At 42.7% G+C, this 20,025-nt stretch overlaps 1 protein-coding gene across 2 annotated transcripts in view; it reads left to right on the top strand.

Moving 5' to 3' along the window:
- ERC2 (ELKS/RAB6-interacting/CAST family member 2) overlaps nucleotides 1-20,025 on the top strand; it is a 936,802-nt gene that overhangs the window by 741,019 nt on the left and 175,758 nt on the right. For both annotated transcript variants that reach the window (XM_088022015.1, XM_088022017.1), the window contains one exon: nucleotides 14,867-15,001. In XM_088022015.1, coding sequence (XP_087878141.1) covers nucleotides 14,867-15,001 — 135 coding nt within the window. The remainder of the gene's footprint in view (nucleotides 1-14,866; nucleotides 15,002-20,025) is intronic.

Here is a 20,025-nt window from a genome sequence, read left to right on the forward strand (position 1 = left end):
ATTTCGATTTGGTTAGATTTTAGTTCTTTTATTTCTCCAGGAATGGTGTCTCTAATAACTTCCATGCTTTTTTCAAGCCCAGCTAGTATCTTTAAAGTCATGATTCTGAACTCTAGGTCCGACATCGTACTAATGTCCGTATTGAGTAGGTCCCTGGCAGACGGTACTACCTCTTGTTCTTTTTGTTGAGGTGATTTTTTTCATCTTGTCATTTTGTCCAGAGGAGAATCGATGAATGAGAGAACAAAATGCTAACAGGTTAACAACATCCCCAGCAAATATACTCTAAACAAATCAGAAAAGACCTGAAACCAGGGGAAAAGAAAGGGAAAGAAAGAAAAAAGAAGGAGAAAAAAAGAAAGAAAAAGAAAAAGATAAAAACAAAAAAAAAACAGAACAAAACAAAACAAAAACAGAATATGATCAAATATGATCAGGCTAGTGCACAGATCAGTGCCACACACTAGATTTTGGGTGTATTTTGGTCTGTTAGAAGAAAGTGCCTCCTAAGATTTTAAAGAAAGAAAGACTTATATATGTACAAAATAAGGGCTGATACAATGAAGGGATGGAAGATGACTGTAAAGATGAAAATTATAAAAGATTTTATAAAAGGAATTGATAAGATAAGAAGTTGTTTGAAAAAAGAAAGAAGATTAAATAAAAAGAATAAAAGGGGGGGAGAATGTGATTAGGTAGGAGCCTAGAACAAAGCCATACACCAGTGATTTAGGGTATATTTTGATCTGTTAGAATAAACTGTATCTCAAAATTTTAAAGAGAGAACAATATATATATATATATACATATATATATATATATATATATATATATGCCAAAAATAAGGGTATGTACTATGAAGGGATAGAATATGACTCTAAAAATGAAAAATAAAACTTTTTTTTCAAAAAGGGATTGATAAGATGTTGGTTGAAAAAGGGAAAAAGAAAATTTCAAAAAAAAAACAGTTAAAAAAATTAACTTTGAAAAACTAATGAATCATGGTAAAAAAGCCATGAATTCTATGTGCAGTATTCCCCTAGCGCTGGAGTTCTCCCGTTCTCCTTGATCGGTAAACTTGGTCTTGGCTTGATGGCTGTTTGTGCTGATCTTCTGGGGGAGGGGCCTGTTGCCGTGGTTCCCAAATGTCTTTGCCGGAGGTGGAGTTGCCCCACCCTTGTCGGTCCGGGCTAAGCAAGCTGCTCAGGTTTGCTCTCGGGAGCTTTTGTTCCCTGCAAGCTTTCCGTACAGCTTTGGAGGATGACGGTGAAAATGGTGGCCTCCCAATCTCTGCCCAGAGGAGCCGAGAACTCAGGGCCCCGCTCCTCAGTGCGCCCCCAGAGAAAAACAGTCACTCCCGTGTCCCCGGTCTCCAGCCGCACTCTGTGGCCTCCCGGCCTGTAACCGAGCATTTCTATCTCTGGCACCCGACCCCGTGTGGAGTCTCCAAACCCAGCAGATCCCTGCGGTGCGCTCCCGCGCCGCTCCTCCTGGGGGAGGAAGGGGAGTCTCCCCGGATCTGCCACTTGTTGGGTCCCTGCTGGAGGAGCCGTGGCCCGACTGGGCCGCGGATCACAGTTTATGGCAACCCCGAGCTGAGAGCCCGCGCCTCGGCTCCGTCTCTGCAGCCGGCTTCCCCGCTCCGACACCTGGGAGCTCTGCCGCACTCAGGCACCCCCGGTCTTTCTGTGACCCCAAGGGTCCTGAGACCACACTGTCCCACGAGGGTTCCACCCCCCGCTTAGCCACTGGAGCGACATCCCTCAGCGGAGCCGGCTTCGAAAAGTTCCGATTTTGTGCTCCGCGGCTCTATCACTTGCCAGAAGCGGCCGACGGAGGCCCCCTCCCCCGCCGTCTATCCTCCCGCATATCGCCTCGGATTCACTTCTCCGCACGTCCTACCTTCCAGAAAGTGGTCGCTTCTCTGTTCAGAGAGTTGTTGCTACTCTGCTCTTCGATCTCCTGTTGAGTTCGTAGGTGTTCAGAATGGTTTGATCCCTATTCAGCTGAATTCCTGAGACCAGATGAAATCCAGGTCTCCTACTCCTCCGCCATCTTGCTCCCCCCCCCCCCCAGAAACAGCTTTTATAAGCTGTTTCAGCATCCATCCATCCTTGTTGAGAACAAGCACATGAAGACAGGCAAAACTGTCCCTTTGGAAAAGTTTTTTTTTTTTTTAAGATTTATTTATTTATTTAAGAGAGAGAAAGATAGAGAAGGGTGGGAGGGGCAGAGGGAGGGGTAGAGAGAAACTCAAGCAGATTCCTTGCTCAGCACGGATCCTGACCAGGGCTCGATCTCAGGACCCTGAGATCACAACCTGAACTGAAACCAGGAGTCGGACGCTCAACCAATTACACCACCCAGGCACCCCTAGAAAAGTGTTCTTTAAAGCATTGCTGAAATAATGAAAAACTGGAAATTATGCGAATGTCCCTCATTCATTCTACTATTGATTCATTCACTTATTCATTCATTTACTCATTCAACAAACATTTACTATGTGCCCATTGTGTGCCAGGCAGTGTTTTAGGTGCTTGGGATACAGCTTTGAACAAAATAAATTAAGAGTTCTGCCCACTATTTTAGTACATCAATAAGATTGATAAATAAGAGTACATACACGGAATGGAATAATAAGTAACCATTAGAAATGAGGTCACTCTACATGATCTTGATATGGAAGGATAGCCAAGAGATATTGGGCATTTTATTATTAAAGGGTATGTGGAAGTGTCTGTGCTTGCATTATGCATAACAATTGTCTGATAAAACTGGCAAAAAACCTTAACAGTGGGAATGGATATTGGGGTAGGCAGAGAGGGAATATTACTTTTCTCTTCATAAAGTCTTTTGTACTGTTTAATTTTTCATAGCTAGTATATATGCTTTATATAATAAAAAACTAATAGATGCTATAAAAAAGAAGAAATTATAAAGCTAAATCAGTAGTTCTGCTAGAGAACTAAGACTCATATCTCAAAGAAAATGGAAAATTCCTTAACCTATCTGTAGACATTGAGACCCAAATGATTAGGTGTTTGATGCTGTTCAGACTGCAAGAATGGAAATTAATACCATAGTACTTTGGAATGCAAAACGAAAGACATAAGGTGGTCCTGTGGTGTTACTGGTCATGGGCATGGTGGACTTGTCTACACATGCAAATCAAAAGGGAAGGCAGCCAGGGACAGAGGTAGGGCCTGGGGCCAGCAGTTGAGTATGCTAGGGCTTTCTCCTGGGTTTGTGATTAACTTCAACCTTTTGGAGCCTCAGTCTCTCCTTCAGTAAAATAGTAAACTTGGATTCATTGATTTAAGGTGTGACCTAGCACTAACACTGCATGTATCTGAATAATTCTGGTAAGTCCTCATTTGTAGAAGAGGGATTTGAGATAGCTCCTGAAATTCTCGAGAGTCATAGAGAAGATCACCTCAACTTTCCGGTTCCCTACCTTCTCCTAGTGCTCTGAAAAGGCATTATTTATATACTTTAATATGCTTCTGTTTAGATTCAAATTTAAGTACATTTGGATATTTTCTCCTTATGCTGTTTCAACTTCAGGATGATAGAAAATCGGGCTTTTTGGATTCTACCCTGAATAGGTGATTAAAAGAAAATGATTTTCAAAATGCATCCATTTGATGAATTTAATTTAACATGTTGGGGGCTGGGGGTGCAGGAAACATGATTCAGCACACCAGGCATCTCCAGATGAAATCCAAACGTGATTCCATCCTTTCTGGAAATTGGATTTCTGTCAGATCCACAAACCCAGGAGTTCCACTTTGCCTCTTCTTTGGGGGTGATTTTTTACAGGAGAAGAGGTGATGGTTATGGATGAGTTTTCATTTTTGCATGCTGAGGGAATAGCAGCTCGAGGGGCATGTGACAGGACCCACGAATGATATGCCCATCACGTCTGCGTATCCCTGGGTGGGGGGCGTCCACAGAGACCTACCCGGAGTGGAATATGTGACTCAGACTCTTTTTTCCACGTAGAAGTAAATTGGTCCTGGCTAGGGTAAGTTCAGTGTATCCCATATAAAGCTAGTAAGGGCACTGAAATCCAAACAGCGAGCAACCCAGTGAGAAGATAAACGCCAGAGGGAATGTTTCATAGATTTGGTATTTGGGACACTCCACTGCCATTTCTCTCTTCTCATTTGTTTTCCAACTGATTGGAAAACTACTAATGAGCGTGTTTACATTTTCTCCAGTTGTTTTACCCACCCGAGTGTGAGAGCGGCTGGGGAGAGGGGTTTGTTCTCCGTCCAGAGCCTGAGCTGGTTCTCCCTGCCTTCCTCCTGCTCTCTGGCTGCCAGGCCCCACCGCGCACTGCCAAACCTCTGCTCTAGCCTCACCGCCCCTCCCTGGGGCTCTCCCTGTGTGCAGCATGGCCAGCAGCCCACACCCTCCCTTTCTCCCCGTTTTGTTATCATTTGTTTTGTTTTGAAGGGGCTGAGGTGCAGAGGAGGTCTTGGGTTTGTGCCCCTCCGCTCAGCTTCAGAACTGGGAGCAAGCCCAGATTTCATTTGCTCCCATTTCTGCCTCACGGTCAAAAGTCCCTGGAGGAGAATGTCCTTCTGTCCTCTGACAGTTCTTAGGGATGCAGTCACTCTCCCTGGGCTATTCCAAATCCCTAGACTCTGCTGTCTGCAATGCAATCCATTCTCAGCTGCTTTGCTCTTTCCTTCTGATGGGGGTGTCTCAAGCTTCAGTCATTTTGAGAACCATCTTCACAATGTTTTCCACATCTTATGATATAATGTGTATGAATTCTGTGTTTGATGTTCTTATTATAACTTATTACATTTAATACATTTTAAAGTAAATCATACTATTAAAAAGTCCATTTACTCCCCATGAATCTTCTTGCACATCTCCAGGTATGTGGACACTTGTCTTCTTAGCCTTCACCATGTAAGACTCTCTGTCCCTTGCTGAGGCACTGTTGGGTGGCTCAACCCTTCAAGTTCTCCTTAGAAGAGACCCTCACGGCCAGTTTCCAGTCTATCAGCCAATTCTGTGAGGCCAGACCCTGGGGTGGTTTTGTATTTTCTCTCTTTCTTTCTTTCTTTCTTTCTTTCTTTCTTTGAGGAGAAGATGTGGTGATACCAGTTCTGCCTAGATCAATGATAATAAATATTTGTTGACTGTATGAATTGAATGAAGACCTTGACCTCCCTTGTCAGTACAGCTTTAGAGTCTGAATCCCAATGCCTGCAAATAACCTCCTCTGTTCCCTTCTTCCTCCTTTCTTTTCCTTTTTCCTGTCTTCTCTCTCCCCCTTTTCTTCCTTCCTTCCTCCTTCCCTCCCTCCCTTCTTTCCTTCCCTTCTGCCCCCCCTTTTTTTCTTTTTAGTTAAAAAATTGGCATTTGATTTTGAAGAAACTCGTCATAGACCATGCACAGAATGCATCCTTAGTTAGCAGGACAGTCTGTTTTTTTGTCTTTTTTTTTTTTCCAGAGACCCTCTATTGACTCTCTGAGTTGAAACAGTTTAGACTCCACATAAAATATGCGTTGTTTACCCAGGCTCTTCATGCTCTGCATACTGTTACAGTCCTTGAAGAGCTTGTCAGTGACAAGTAAGATAAATGATTGAAGAGGACTTTACAAGTGTTTAAAAGCTAAGTATAGCATGTGCTGCCCACTACTTAATTAAACAGACCTGTGCTTAACTAAGTAACTTTGTGGTGGAAACTTCTAGGGCCTTCCCCTTCCTCCAGACCCCACCACCTCCAGCGGTGCTCAGGATGTTAGAAATTCCTTGGTTGTCTGCAGTTGCTAATATGTTAGGCTAGCTTCAAAACCATCTTGGTTGAAGCATTAAAAGTTAGTATGGATTGCGGATAATGACTTTGAATTTATATATTTATATTAGGGTTAGTCAGCATCATGGACTCCTTTGAAGCTCAACTGATCAAGATTTTACAGTATGTCTGAGTTCATTCTTTCAGAGAACTTTAAAATCAAAAGTGAACTTCTTCTCTTCTCAGCCCTGGAGTCAGTGTCCAGAGAGTCAGAGCCCATTCCCCAATCAAACTTAATTTTTTTTTTTTTAATGTAGGGGTCAGTCTTTATGGATCTGAGCAGTAGGGTACAGTGGTTACATAGAAGGTTCTGGAATTATAATCCCAAATCTACCAGTTGTGTGATCTTGGGTAAGCTTCATAGACTTTCTAAATCTCAGTTTCTGGGCACCTGGGTGGCTCAGTCGGTTAAGTGTCCAACTCTTGATTTCGGCTCAGGTCACGATATCAGGGTCATCAGATCGAGCCCCACAACAAACTCGCGCTCAGCAGGGAGTCCGCTTGAGATTCTCTCTCTCTCTCCTCCTCCCCTACTCTCCCCCCATATGCTCACTCCCTCTCTCTAAAAATAAATAAGTCTTAAAAAAATAAAAATAAACACCAGTTTCTTCATCTGTAAAGTGGGGATAGCAATAGCCTCTACCAGGACTGATATCCAAAGGTCATTTGCACTTGAGTCACTCTTGGTTTTTACGGGTTTGTGCCCCTGTCATAGCAGCTATTTTGAATATGCCCCCCACCTCCAGCCTACATCACTGGTGGTGTAACTGACTAAATTAGGTGACAAGAGCCAAGTGCTGTGGTTGGTACACAGCAGGCCAAGGTAAGCATTGGTTGTTGTCATTGATATTTACAGGTGGCTCCATGTCACAATGCTGGCCTTATTTCTGCCACCATGAAGGATCCTAACTTCCCCATTATCAGCAGAGCACAGAGAACTCTTTCTCTGGAGATAATTACCCCCCATGGGCTGCACTAGCTGAGAGTAGAACAGAAGTAAGCATGCTTTCCCTGCAATCATTATCCACAACCCATCCAGGAATTCGTCAGGCTTCTAAAGGGGCAGCAGTAAGTAGTTTACCAGAATAATTTCTCTCCCTTGATTTTAGAAGGAAAAACGAAAGAGAAACTGCAAAATGTATAAGACATAAATGTACAGTAAGAACAGTAGACTAGCATCAATCCATGTGGAGTTTTGTTCATGCTAAGGACACCCTTCCCTTTCTTGCCCATTTTATAGATTCAGGAATTGAGGCTCATGGAAAAGTAATTCAGCCTGGTCTCAGACTGAATATTTGGCAGAAACAGGATTAGCAGGACGCCTGCGTGGCTCAGTCGGTTAAGCGTCTGCCTTCGGCTCAGGTCATGATTCTAGGGTCCTGGGATCGAGTCCCACATCGGGCTCCTTGCTCAGCAGGGAGTCTGCTTCTCCCTCTGCCTGCTGCTCCCCCTGCTTGTGCTCTCTCTCTCTCTCTCTGACAAATAAATGAATAAAATAGTAAAAAAAAAAATAGAAACGGAATTAGTACCAGTCCTATGTTACTTCCCTAAGAAAGATGAGAGATCTATCTCTCCAGGTGATAAGAAATCTCAAGAGCTGTCCATGGGAAGGCCTGGTAGTCACCAGAATGTTAGTCCTGTGCAAAAGTTAGACAGACATAGGCTTATTAATCATTTTCTGGGATTCTCATGAAAACAGACCCAGAGACAAAGATTTGGTGCACGTAGTTTATTTGGGAGGTGATCCCAAGAAGCATGGTGAGAAAATTGAGAAGCGAGATAGGAAGTGAAAATGCCAAAAAAGGTGCCTTGATGTGTGCTTTCCCGTTATGATCAGCCAGGGCTGCCCCCTGCTAGGGACCTACTGAGATTCTGAAACACCATAGGGTACTTCCACCAAAAGACTGGGACACTAGTTATTTATCCATCACCTCCTTCCTCCCTCATAGATTGAGCATTATTCTGAGAATGTGAGCTCCCCACACTTTGGTCTCCCTGTTCCCTGGCCAAACCTGCACCTGTAGCCAGAGAAAGACCTTAGGCAGAGAGGTGGACTTGAGGTGGGAAGACAGCAGCAAATCCAGGACTGTCCATTCAAGCTGCACGTGACTTCTAGGGTAGAACAAGAGGATATGGGAGGGGCACTGACATTCTCTATAATAATTAAAAATAAAATCAGGGTATTTAATGAATAGATAACAAAAATAGCTTCTAAACTCTGCATAGTGATAAAGACTGAGGGAGGGCCTTCCACAAAGTTGGGAGGCAGATGGTTGGCAGGAAGGACTGATCAGCTGAATGAGCTGGAGGCTATCAGACCAGTTTTCAAGGCAGGACTGATGTTGTAGCAATAGATTGTGTAGACAGTTGTAAATACATAGATGTCCAGGGCCTGGCCCATTTTCCCAGAGATGTCATAGTTTGACATGTGTAAGCATATGCCTATGGCTCCGTCTTAAATTCCTTCCAAAATGTCTCAAGTTGATAAGGTCTTTTGAAAAATAAGATAATGAAATATCATCTCAAATATGTTTCCTGCTCTCCCCACATCCAATACAGGAATGAAGAAAGCAACACACACACATATACGTACACACACAGACGCACACATCCCTCACAGCTTGGATTCCAGTTCCCCTATTGATCTATTTTTCCTCTCAAGGTGAATTTACCATGGAATATCCCCAGGCTACTCTTCTTTATTCCCATATCCATTGCCAATTTTTAAGTCTTAGCTCAAGGCACCTGACCCTTGGAGTTATTTGATGCCCTTGCCCTCAGCTGGAGGGGATTTTTCCTGCCTCCAGGCATTTATGTAAACAATCCCTTCACTTTTATTTTCCTTCCCATACTGTGTCATAGTGAGTCCTTTAATTCCTCATGTCTTGTTTATCTTTGCTTTGTCTCCAGTCTCCGGCCTGGGACCTTACCCTTCACATCATTACTGTAGGACTCTGGAGTCAGAAACCTGGGTTTCAATCCTGTTCCCTGACTCACCAACCGAGCAATCATGGGCTTGGTTTTCTCATTGTAAAAGAAGGCTCATAAGCGAAATAAGTCAATCAGAGAAAGACATGTATCATATGACCTCACTGATATGAGGAATCCTTAATCTCAGGAAACAAACTGAGGGTTGCTGGAGTGAGGGGTGGGGTGAGAGGGGTGGGGTGGCTGGGTGAGGGACATTGGGGAGGGTATGTGCTATGGTGAACGCTGTGAATTGTGCAAGACTGTTGAATCACGGATCTGTACCTCTGAAACAAATAATACAATATATGTTTAAAAAAAAAAAAGAAGAGGAAGAAGATAGCAGGAGGGGAAGTATGAAGGGGGGAAATCGGAGGCAGAGATGAACCATGAGAGCCGATGGACCCTGAAAAACAAACTGAGGGTTCTAGAGGGGAGGGGGTGGGGGGATGGGTTAGCCCAGTGATGGGTATTAAAGAGGGCACGTTCTGCGTGGAGCCCTGGGTGTTATGCACAAACAATGAATCATGGAACACTACATCCAAAACTAATGATGTAATGTATGATGATTAACATAACAATAAAAAATTTTAAAAAAATATAAAATAAAATGACTTCCACTGAAAAATTTCTTAACAAAAAAAGAAGGCTCATAAGAATAGCTATCTCAAAAGCAAGGAGTCAACAAAAGCATACCAGCCAAACACTTAGCGTGGCACATCATTGTTCTTGTGTTTAGGGTTACAGAAGTTTGGTAAGTTTTGAGTGAATTTCTGTGCAATGTCCAGACTGGAAGCCTTTCCATCACTGATTCTTACTTAATCCCATAAAGTTCTCCAACGCAGCCTACTCCCCTAATAGCTTCTTCATCCTCTAGCCTCCTTTTGTCCTCCAAGAGTGACCCAATCATTGGAACCCAGACCCTACTCAATTATGATTCATTGCCACGTGGGCCTGGTGGATGTACAGGAAATCCCTCTCCTCCTCACTGTCCAGTTGTTGTCTGGTTTCTCCATCTTTTGCTCCGAGACAAGAACTGTTGACCTTGCTCTGATTTGGCAGAAACAAGACCAGTAGAAGAGTTCTGGACTATTTCAGATTTCCCTGGCAGGAAAGAGGGAGAAAAGAAACCCTGATAGAAGAAAGTGTAATTGCTATTGTATGGTATTATCTCCATATCCCATAGCAACAAATCTTATTATATTTTTTTCTTATTTAAACCATATTCATGAAGGTTTTATTGCTAACTTGATCCAGATGACTGATCAAAGCATAGTTCATTATTGCCACCTTGCTAAAATATTTTTAAAGGCAGTTTTAATATTACACTTTTATAGCTACATATTGCCATTAAGCTATTGAGTCTATTACTAGTCAATCAAGGATTTTCATTTTGTTTCAAGAGCTCCTTGGATAAACTCTTCAGAAATGTCAAAGAGATGGTGTATATGGCACCTTTTCACAGATGGTGTTCATCAGGGATTTTAGTTAATGGATAAAGTTTCAGTTTTCCATGGTTGACTTTTGGTGCTAACAAAAGTATTCCAAAGGCCCCTGCTCTTCTAAAGGCTAGGCGATAGTAAGGAAATGAATCCCGTAACATCACCAAACCTTTTATTCTTAATGAGGTAAGTAACCAGGGATGTGGAGTATTTCACCGGGTCCATTTTCCTAAAGAATGGAATATATCTTGAAGAAAACCAGTTCAACTTTTCCAACAACTCCAAAACTATACATTTAACCTGCTCTCCCACTCCCGAGAACAGCAACCAAAAACAAATATACAATAAGAAGGTTAAACTATCACATGAAGAGTTATATACTCTATTGGCTTATCATAGAGGCTAATTATGTACTTTTCCCTTTCATCTGTTCTAAAGTACTCTATACCCATTCTGTTCATTCCTTCATATATCCATACATTTATTTGACACACTTTTACTTACTACTTATGTACCAGACTCTGTGCAGATGGTGAGTATAAGGGTGATTCAGACCTAGTGCTTCCCTCAAGAGAATTTCAGCCTAGTGGTGGAGAAGGCCAAGGAAGCAGGTGATTATGTACCATTCAGTGGGATAAGTGTCGTGATGGAAGGGAGCTTGCTTGGAGGTGGGTACGGGGTCCTGGGGAAGGCAGTGGAAGAGCACCTAATCCCTTCTGAGGCAGGCTTAGGGAAGGCATTCCTGGAGGTGATGGTGTTAAAGCTAAAATGGGTGTAACTCGGGTGAAGGGAGAGAGGATGAAGAACATGACAGGAACAGAGAATAGCACATCCCAGGGATGGAGACACGGAGCATGAGAGGTGAGGTTGGGAGGTAAACAGCAAGCAGTTGCCCTGCAAGAGCTCTATAAGTTGTGGAGAAGCTGGGGCTCTTTTCCTGAGGGCAGTGGGGAGTCTCTGAGGAGCTTGAAGTCAGGAACTAACGGGGGTTGATGTCACTCCAGCTATAGACTGTGTCCAGTGGGAGGTAGGAGTGCGACGGGAGAGCTGTTAGAGGAGTCTTTCACCCTAGAGAAATAAGGTGGCGCCTGGAAGAAAGAGGAAGTGGAAAATGAAATCTGATTAGAGATGTCTCAGCAGTCATGACATAATATAGGTAAAACGAATGTAACACCCGTTAGCCAAAGGCAAACCTGTCAGGTCAGCAGTTTGATAGACACTGAAAAGGAAATAAAAATGGGCTTCAGCACATTGCTAAATGAGTCCGTGAGTTCCCAAGTGTAGCGCTGTGGAAAGCTCTCCTCTCTCTGACTCCGTATTAGTTTTCCTGGGTCTCCAGTTATGACTGCCCAGAAGAATAGCTGTTTAAGTCTCTGTGATGGGCACCTCGTGTATCTGTCAACTACAGGGATATGAACCATTGCACCCAGAGTCACCTGGTCAGCGTGTCTGGAGTTAGTTGAACAAATGCTCTCCTTGTTACAAATTTCTGCAGTTTTTTCCATCGATCTTCAGGGAGTGTTATTCATGGCTTCTTATCCTTCCAGACCATTCTTGGTTTGTTAGGAAACCAATATAATTGGGTAAGGATGAGAATAGTAATGTAGATTAAAAAAAAAAATAAGAGAGATCCATTTTCAGTTTGGTGATTAAGTGGGCTGGATTGGTGAAACTTTTTTTAGAGAAGGAAAAAATAGCAACCAGCCTGTAAGAAATCGGTCACAGTTTAGGGGATATGTTACAAGCAAGATAAATAAAAATGGTCTAGAGTATCAGGCCAAACTCTCATTATTCATCTCTGTTTCACACTCTACTCTTCCAGTCCAGACTAATCAAAAGAAGCCTCTTCCGCTCACAATTGCTATGTGTACATTTCCCCCAGATCTGGTATTCACATGAACAACATGGTTTATTTATATTTCAGCACCAAATTGGAAAGATGACATCATTCATTTACAGTCTTTATCCCATGACATGCCTATTCTCCAACACCTCATTTCAGCAGACACATTTAGGGCTGCATATAGCATCTTGTTTAGCTTGTACATTCTTTTATGGGATACAGTTCAAAGGTAGGGAACTTTAGGCTTGTTGCTGGTAAGAAAATAATCTCATAAAATCACAGGAGCTTCCCCAAAGGATAAGGACGTTATGATGTTTACAATAGCAGAGTTATTATTTGTTCATTTAGGCTTCATCGTTCAGTCTTGGGTGAGCTCCTTCCTTCTTGACCATAGCAGGTCTTACAGCTCCCTTCAGGCTCTCTGAGTTCTATTAGAAGAAACAATTTCAGATTTATTAGTTCATGAGTTCAAAAGTACAGACTCCTGACAATACTGGAGTTTTAGGTGTGAACACTGAATTCAGAATCTTTTGTACAAGGGCAGGCTGAATGAGGGGACCCTAGTACTTGGTCGGCAACAGCTCCGATGACCTGCTCTTTCTCACAAGCTGTAACTTGTCCATTGGGTCTTCTGATGCTTTGAATGGACAAGAGAAGGATGAAAATGCTATCAGCTGCCAAGTGTTGCCTGAGATTTTTTATTTAATTGTTAAGTGGATCTTTCTCTCTATTTTTATTGTTTTTATCCATATATATGCATTTTTTATGGGGACTTTCAAATATTGTACACATTTCACAAAATGGAGTACGTTATGAGACATCCCCTGGCAGATAGAATTGGGATATGAAGTGTTTCCAAAACTTAGCAGAACCAAAGCATCTATAGGAAAGCTGTTTCTACCTGATTAGCTGTTTGCCTCTTCTGCTAGCAGCATGGCAAAGAGAAAAGGCTAGAGATTAAGAATTGGAAGACCCAGGAAATCTGCATGTTCTTTGGAAAGAAGGAGACTCTGGGGGCCAAAAATCTCCACCTTCATTTTCTAGCTGCAAGTGAGGATAGTAATTATTCCTCCCAGGGAAGTTTTGAGGATAAGTTAGATTGTAGATGAAACATACTACAAGAATATACTATGTTAGGTCCAGAATTATTATCAGAGTATTATTTATGTTACATGATAAAATTCCAACTGGTTGGAGGCTCTGCCAGCCTTTGATTTCCAGCTCTCCTGAAGTGCTGATGGCTCACTGTCATCTCGGGCCACCAGTGGGATTGTTATGGCAACTCATGAGATGTCCTCAACTCTCGGTGACCTTCCCTGGCTGAAAACAAATGTGCAGTCACCTCTAAGATGGCAGCATCCTTCAGAATTCTGGCCCTTCTTTCTCTCAGTTCCCTCCTTGCAGCAGCATGCACGGTGTATTTACATCTACTGGGCCCTGTTAGATTCTGGGGAGAAGCAGGTGAAAGAAGCGGCCTCAAGTCTACCACCCGTTGGACAGACAGATCTGAGGTTACAGAGAGACGATAAGCAGGAGGTGCGCGTGTCCTGGCATCAGGGGTGGGATCAGGAAAAGTTTCCTAGAGAAAAAAATCCTGAATTAGCCAGACACAGAAGGTAGAGGTGAGGGAAGGTGGTTGGGGAGGTACTGCAGGCAGAGGAAACAACATGTATAAGAAGGAGAGGTTTCTCAATGTAAACATAGCAAAAATAATAATAATAACAGCATTTGATTTTTATGGTAAGCCTATTATGGGCCAGGTCTTGAACAGACACTTGAAGCCCATCGGATCCCTTGCTCCTCACAGCGACCGCAGGGAGCGAGGCACCATTACTCCCATTGTATAGTTCAGGAAATTGAAGCTTACAAATAGTTAACTCTCATAAGATCATGGAACCAGCAAAGAGGTTTGAGCAGGACTTGAATCCAGACATTCTTCTCTCCAAATGTGTATTCTCTGCATTTCCTGGCTTTCTGAGCTGGATATTTTTATCTGCCTTTTTCCATTGTCTTTAGGCATTTTTCTCGATTCTGTGACCCTGTTCAGTCAACTCATTGTTGGTCTGTTTCTTGCCTTGCATAATAAAACAATACAATTGTATGTCCTGGGAATTTAAACCATGACACCTAGCTGCCTCGTGTGACAAACATAGTGGGGCATAAATGACAGTGGTCAGCTCTTCCACATCAGCTCTGCTCCTTTTGCCCAATTTCCCCAAAGAGCACTATCAGTTAAATTGCCCACAGAGAGCCCTTTCCCTAGAAGCCGCCAGAGCGACAAACCTTCTCCATCGCTATTTTTGCATTTGGCAGCTTTTGAGTGGATCCCTCTGCTTGTCTCGCAAGACCATTACTTGTCCGTAGTTTTGTGTCTCCACCTGGCCCTGTCCCATCTTTTTTGCCCAGGGCTTCTTTCTCTTGCTTGCTCTAGAGTGTAGGATGTGATTGTTGGTAGTTCCGTGATTGCAAGCTTACTCTGGATCTGTGTGAGCGCTTGGTAACGTAAAACAGAACACCTTTGGGTATATGTCCATTTTTTCCCCTTTTAAGTCACACGGTGGGGGGGAGTACACTTACATCTTATGTAGGTCCAAGAACATAGGAGCTTCAAGGATGTGACAAAGACTCTTTTACCAAACGGCATGGTGCGTTCTTTATTGAGCTTCCACTTAACTGAAAATGAAAACGTCTGGGTTGGGAACAAAAGGAGCCCTATAGGTGCTGTAATTATACCCTGAATCTCTTGGGCTGGTCTTCCAGCTCTTGATGGAGTCTTCTCTGGTCTTTGTTCTGCGCAGACCCAGAACAGAATGAAGCTGATGGCAGATAACTATGACGAGGACCACCACCATTACCACCACCACCACCACCACCACCACCACCGGTCTCCTGGGAGGTCGCAACATTCCAATCACAGGCCCTCTCCCGACCAGGTCAGTTTCATTGCCGCTTACCTCCAGGACCCCTTTTACCCTTTGGATATTTTAAGATAAAATAAATAATCCTCAAGAAATAATAAACAGCATAAAGTGATACGTCCTTTGAACTGAAACTAATAGCTTTGGTATTTATTTCCATCACTCAAGGAGTCTAAATGTTTTCCTTTCTCCTTCCTCTTTAGGGTTTTGTCTGTTCTTGTTTATGTTATGCATTTTCTTTCCTCCCCTCCTTTCTATTTTCATAGATATGAAGTCTATTGCTGGCTCAGTATCTAATAGTGGGTTACTTTGGAATGTCTCTTTCAGAGTTTTAAGAGAAAGCACTTTGTTTCCATGAGCATGGCGACCAGAGAAGCCTTGAGTTTGCTGAGCACTTTCCTAGAAAATTCCTTAGGGATGCAAATTAATGGTGGGGTAAAACAACACGAAGAGAAATCAGTTTTGCTTGCATTTTAGCTGGTGAAGTCAAGGGGTCTGGTTTATTTGATTTGGACCCTATCTTCTCCCTTGACTAAGTGAAGCAAGTGAAAAGATGGATTGACAAAAACAAAAATCTCCTGTGGTCCTCAATGATATTTGCATTCACCCACCAAATATAAAAACTGTTGACAGTGCATAGGATGAAAACTCCTGAAGATGAACATCATAGAAATTACGAAACTAAATGCAAAGTAGCAGGTTAATAGGGTCAATGTTAGCAGTATTTCCTCCTTTATTGTACTATGAGCTTCTTCTGTGTGTGATCCTAGTATAACTTACACAATAAACTTCAGAGGAATGGGGCCATAGGTAATGGAATAGAATCATCTGGATAAGTGTGAATGCCTTTGTTATATACTTCTGGGTATGTGAGGGGGCAGGCTTACTGGAATTACCTGTGTAAAGAGAGGTTTAACTGTTTGTTGGAAGAGGAGGTGCTTATATCTCCTAAGATGTTTTTCAGATGGCTCTGTTTCCTATGCACCTCATGTCACTAGTATCCCAAAGGAGAAGTTAAGATTGCAAGTCTCCAAGATGTTTTACCAGGAGTACAACTCCAGGGGGAGCCATTTATATAGAATGCAACATAAGAAATGCTCCCTGGAGCTGTACAGTGAAGTAGCTCCAACCCAGAAGCCCCCTGCCCCTGACACCCAGCTTTGCCCTACCTTGTATTGGGAAGCATTTGCCCTCAGAGACCCCAACACTGCAGGTGTTCATATAGGACATCTAGTTTTCTGAAGCCAAGTACAGAAAGGCACCAGTTCATGTTATTAGCTTTCAAAATGGTTCTTAATTTGGCAATCAGCAAAGTAGAGAGAGATAAATTTCATGTCATTATCTTCATGCCTGTGGTTTTGCTTTGATTTCGCTTTATTTTTTCAAATCTCACCCCTTGCCATTACCACCACCTCCCCTGCACTCACCCATCCTAGTGTACCTGGCATTCTACCAACGAAACATCTTCATTCTTGTTCTTGGTCCCTGCCTTATGGCACACTGCCCTTTGCTCCTTGACCTTCTCCCAGGAAGGGTAAATGTGAGGTTTTATTGGTGCTGGAAGGCCACCCTGGGCTTTCTCCCAGAGAGATAGGAGCAGAGAGCCCTACAGAGGCAGAAAGAAGGATTTGGAGCCCAACTGGGGGAGGGATTCACACAAGGACCTTCTGAGATAACAAACAGGTTTGTTTCATGACAGAGACACATATGTTAATATGTCCTGCTAGAAACTGGACGCCAGATCAAATTTATCTGCCTGGTGAATGATATTTCACACAAAAGCTAGTCTCCTGCTGCTTTTCCAGAGATCATTATTAAATCCAAAATAGAGGTCTTGCTGGCTTGGTTGACCCTCTTATGTTTGTCTACCAACACTAGAGGTTGTCATAGGGCAGAAATCATTGCTCAAAGGCAATGCCCTTCCCAGAAGAGTTAGCATCCCTTGAGAAGTATCTGGCTAAGATGTGTCAACAGGACTTCGGATACACCTTTGTCATTGCTACTCTTAGGAGGATGGTGATGGTCTTCCACTTTCCCATCCTTCATCTCAGTGACCACTCTAAGTAACCCACTGACATAGAGGCAGATAACCTCATCCTCTTCTACAAGTGAGAAATTGAGGCCCTGGGAGGGGTGGTGGTGGACTGACCTGAGTCCTGCTTCTGGTTATTTGCTCACTCAGCTAATACTTGGAGCACATATTCCATGCCAATTACTACCCTGGCCTTGGGAAAGAACATGATGGACAAGACAGAACCCTTGCCTTCAGGGAGTTTGCTGTCTAGTCTGAAGACAAAAATCCAGGTGTCGTTCAGTTTTTTTCTGGATCATGTCAATCAGAACATGAATTGAAAAGATAGCTATGACTTAACTAGGGGCCCATGACTTAGGAACTCACTCTACAGTGAAGTTCACCTTGAAAGTGACATACCCTTGACCAGAAGGATAACTTTGCATCTTTTTTAAAGATTTTATTTATTTATTTGACACAGAGAGAGACAGCTAGAGAGGGAACCCAAGAAGGGGGAGTAGGAGAGGGAGAAGCAGGCTCCCACTGGGCAGGGAGCCTGATGTAGGGCTCGATTCCAGGACTCCAGGATCATGACCTGAGCTGAAGGCAGACGCTTAACTACTGAGACACCCAGGTGCCCCTAACTTTGAGGTTTTAAACTGGAGTCAGCAAAGCTGTAAGGCTTCTTTGCTACACTCTTTCAGTTAGAGAAAAGAGAATTGACTAAGAAGACCTGCATGAGTAGGTTGATTCCAGTTAGGAAACGACAAGATCCTCTGGGCTAGTGACCTTTTTGACTAGGAGTCTCAGGTCTAGGGTAACCATACCCTCTGTTATAATCACCAACAGCTCATATGCTAATATATGGGTTGTTATAAAACTAAGTTCCAGAACGTCACAGTCATCAGAAGGCTGGGAAGTCTTTCCCAAATGTTTACAAACTCTATATATAATAGTGCAAGCATATATTCTAATATGTATAGAGTGGAGCTACTTCTCAGGAGAAAGTGACAGCCTTATAGTGACAGCTTAAGAGTCTGAACAATGGCCTGATTTGGATGGGATTTAAACTAAATGTTCATAATGTACCCATGTTAACTGAACTGACTTAAAGGGGAAAGGTCTCTTCCAAGGGATTCCTGATTTCCTTCCAGCCCTGACTTTTCCTATGGCCTGAGGGTTGACCAACAATATCTTCTGGAAGAGGGACTACAAAATGTTGCCATTGTCTCTTGAGCTTTACTAGAAGATCAGAACACATGAAAATAAAGAAATAGAAGAAAACTAGTCACTTTGCTACTTTTCCAGAGAAATTCATTTTTCCTTAGGAAATTCAATTTAAGTATTGCTGGGCACTTGCAGAATTAGATTCTTTTTCCATTTCTTCCCTGTCCCTTTCTCCTTCACTATGATTCTGCTTTCTCCTCAGGAGAAACTGAATCCAAGGGTTATAAGTCTAGACAAGCATTTCCCAAAGTAACTTTTGGAACATTAGTCCCAGGAGGAAAGTTTTGAGACAAAGATTCGGTGAGTAAAGAATTTGGGGAAAATGCTGCATATTATAACTCAATCTTAGAGAGTCTTGGTGCAATTAACAGATCAAAGGATCTAAAAAGTCATATAAGAAAGAAAGCTCTCCAATTTTATTTAATCCAGCATTTCCCAGACTTATTTGATCATAGAATCTTTTTTTTTCTTTTCTTTTCTTTTCTAGTAACATCTGTGCTCTGAGAAATACTGTTCTCAGAGTATCAGGTGAAGAAAGAGACTACCCGGTTTAAAACATAGCTGATCCAGTTTCCAGCAGTTTTTCATCAGAAGGTGGAGATTTGAGGCAATTTCTGCTATGCCCTGTATAGCAGAAAATGAGAATGCCTCTTTCATTCATTTCTTGGGATACCTATAATGTCTGAGAATGAGTTATCCCACCAAAAATCCAGTAATCTGAACGAAGGAAATCATTATAAGGCTGAGGACCCAGGAAAGCAAGGATAATCGTAAATGCACAGCTCCTCAGAAATTGAAAATGAATGTGATGAGGGGAAGGGACAATTTGGAGAACACATAAGAGAAGTCGGTAAGATGTGGCAGTCCAACAGCCCGTACCCTTACCTGAGAAAGGAGCAGGTATGGTACTTGGAGGCCTACGACCCCATGATGGCCATAGCCATTGAAATGTCCAAGTAGATCATTCAGACAAATCCTAGTAATAATACCTTAGGAAATTTTTCAAACCAAGAGGTGGGCACAGATATTTCCAAAGCGAGACAACAAATGGTTCCCAGGACACAAGCTGCTGATAAGCTTTGAGGAACAACAAAAACCAAAGGATAAGTGGAACATGCTGGAACCACACTCGTGATTTTATTTTCAGTGAAGTGACCAAGATTGACTTTAGAAAAGCTAAGTGGAAACTCAACTTCTCCCAAATGCCCTCTGTACCTGTCACTGGTATCTGTTATTTTGTCAAAGGAGCATCTTTCTTTGCCATGTCAATTATGTCAAGTCTTTTTACTATTTTCCAGGCATCATATGATTTTTATGGTCCCGGGAAAAATCGTATTTTATTAATCTCCTAATGGCTTCCAGATACGAAGGAAAGCAGAGCATCGGAGTGAACTCCACACTCCAGCCAACTCAAAATGCCAGGCCTCGTTCAGGCTGCCCTTGGGCATCCAAGACTCACATTCCTGTGCCTGGGTCTTAGGGTGGGCTTTGGGTCTTTAAGGACCTAGATCTCACTGCTTTTTTGTGCAAAATGTGCTTCCATTTGTTAAAGCGTCTGCCACTCTGATTCTAATTCGTCGGGGCCTAAATGGCAAAATCCTAAACATTTTTTTTTTTGCCTGGAAGCCTCAGAATATATGGCCACTTTCCAAGCCCAGAATTTGCTTCTCTTCTCTCTCCCTCGTTTTTGAATGGAAATGCTCACTCGCAGGAGTTGAGAAGCTCAAGGACTTTTGATTAATTCGAAGACTTTCAGATCCCACTTAAAATTTAAGTTCCACACTTTACTTATAGGAATCCT

The sequence above is a fragment of the Eumetopias jubatus genome, unplaced genomic scaffold (genome assembly GCF_037043125.1).
Source record: "Eumetopias jubatus isolate StellerSeaLion01/CBP00866 unplaced genomic scaffold, mEumJub1_p1.0 scaffold_1, whole genome shotgun sequence".
Classification (NCBI taxonomy): Eukaryota; Metazoa; Chordata; class Mammalia; order Carnivora; family Otariidae; genus Eumetopias; species Eumetopias jubatus.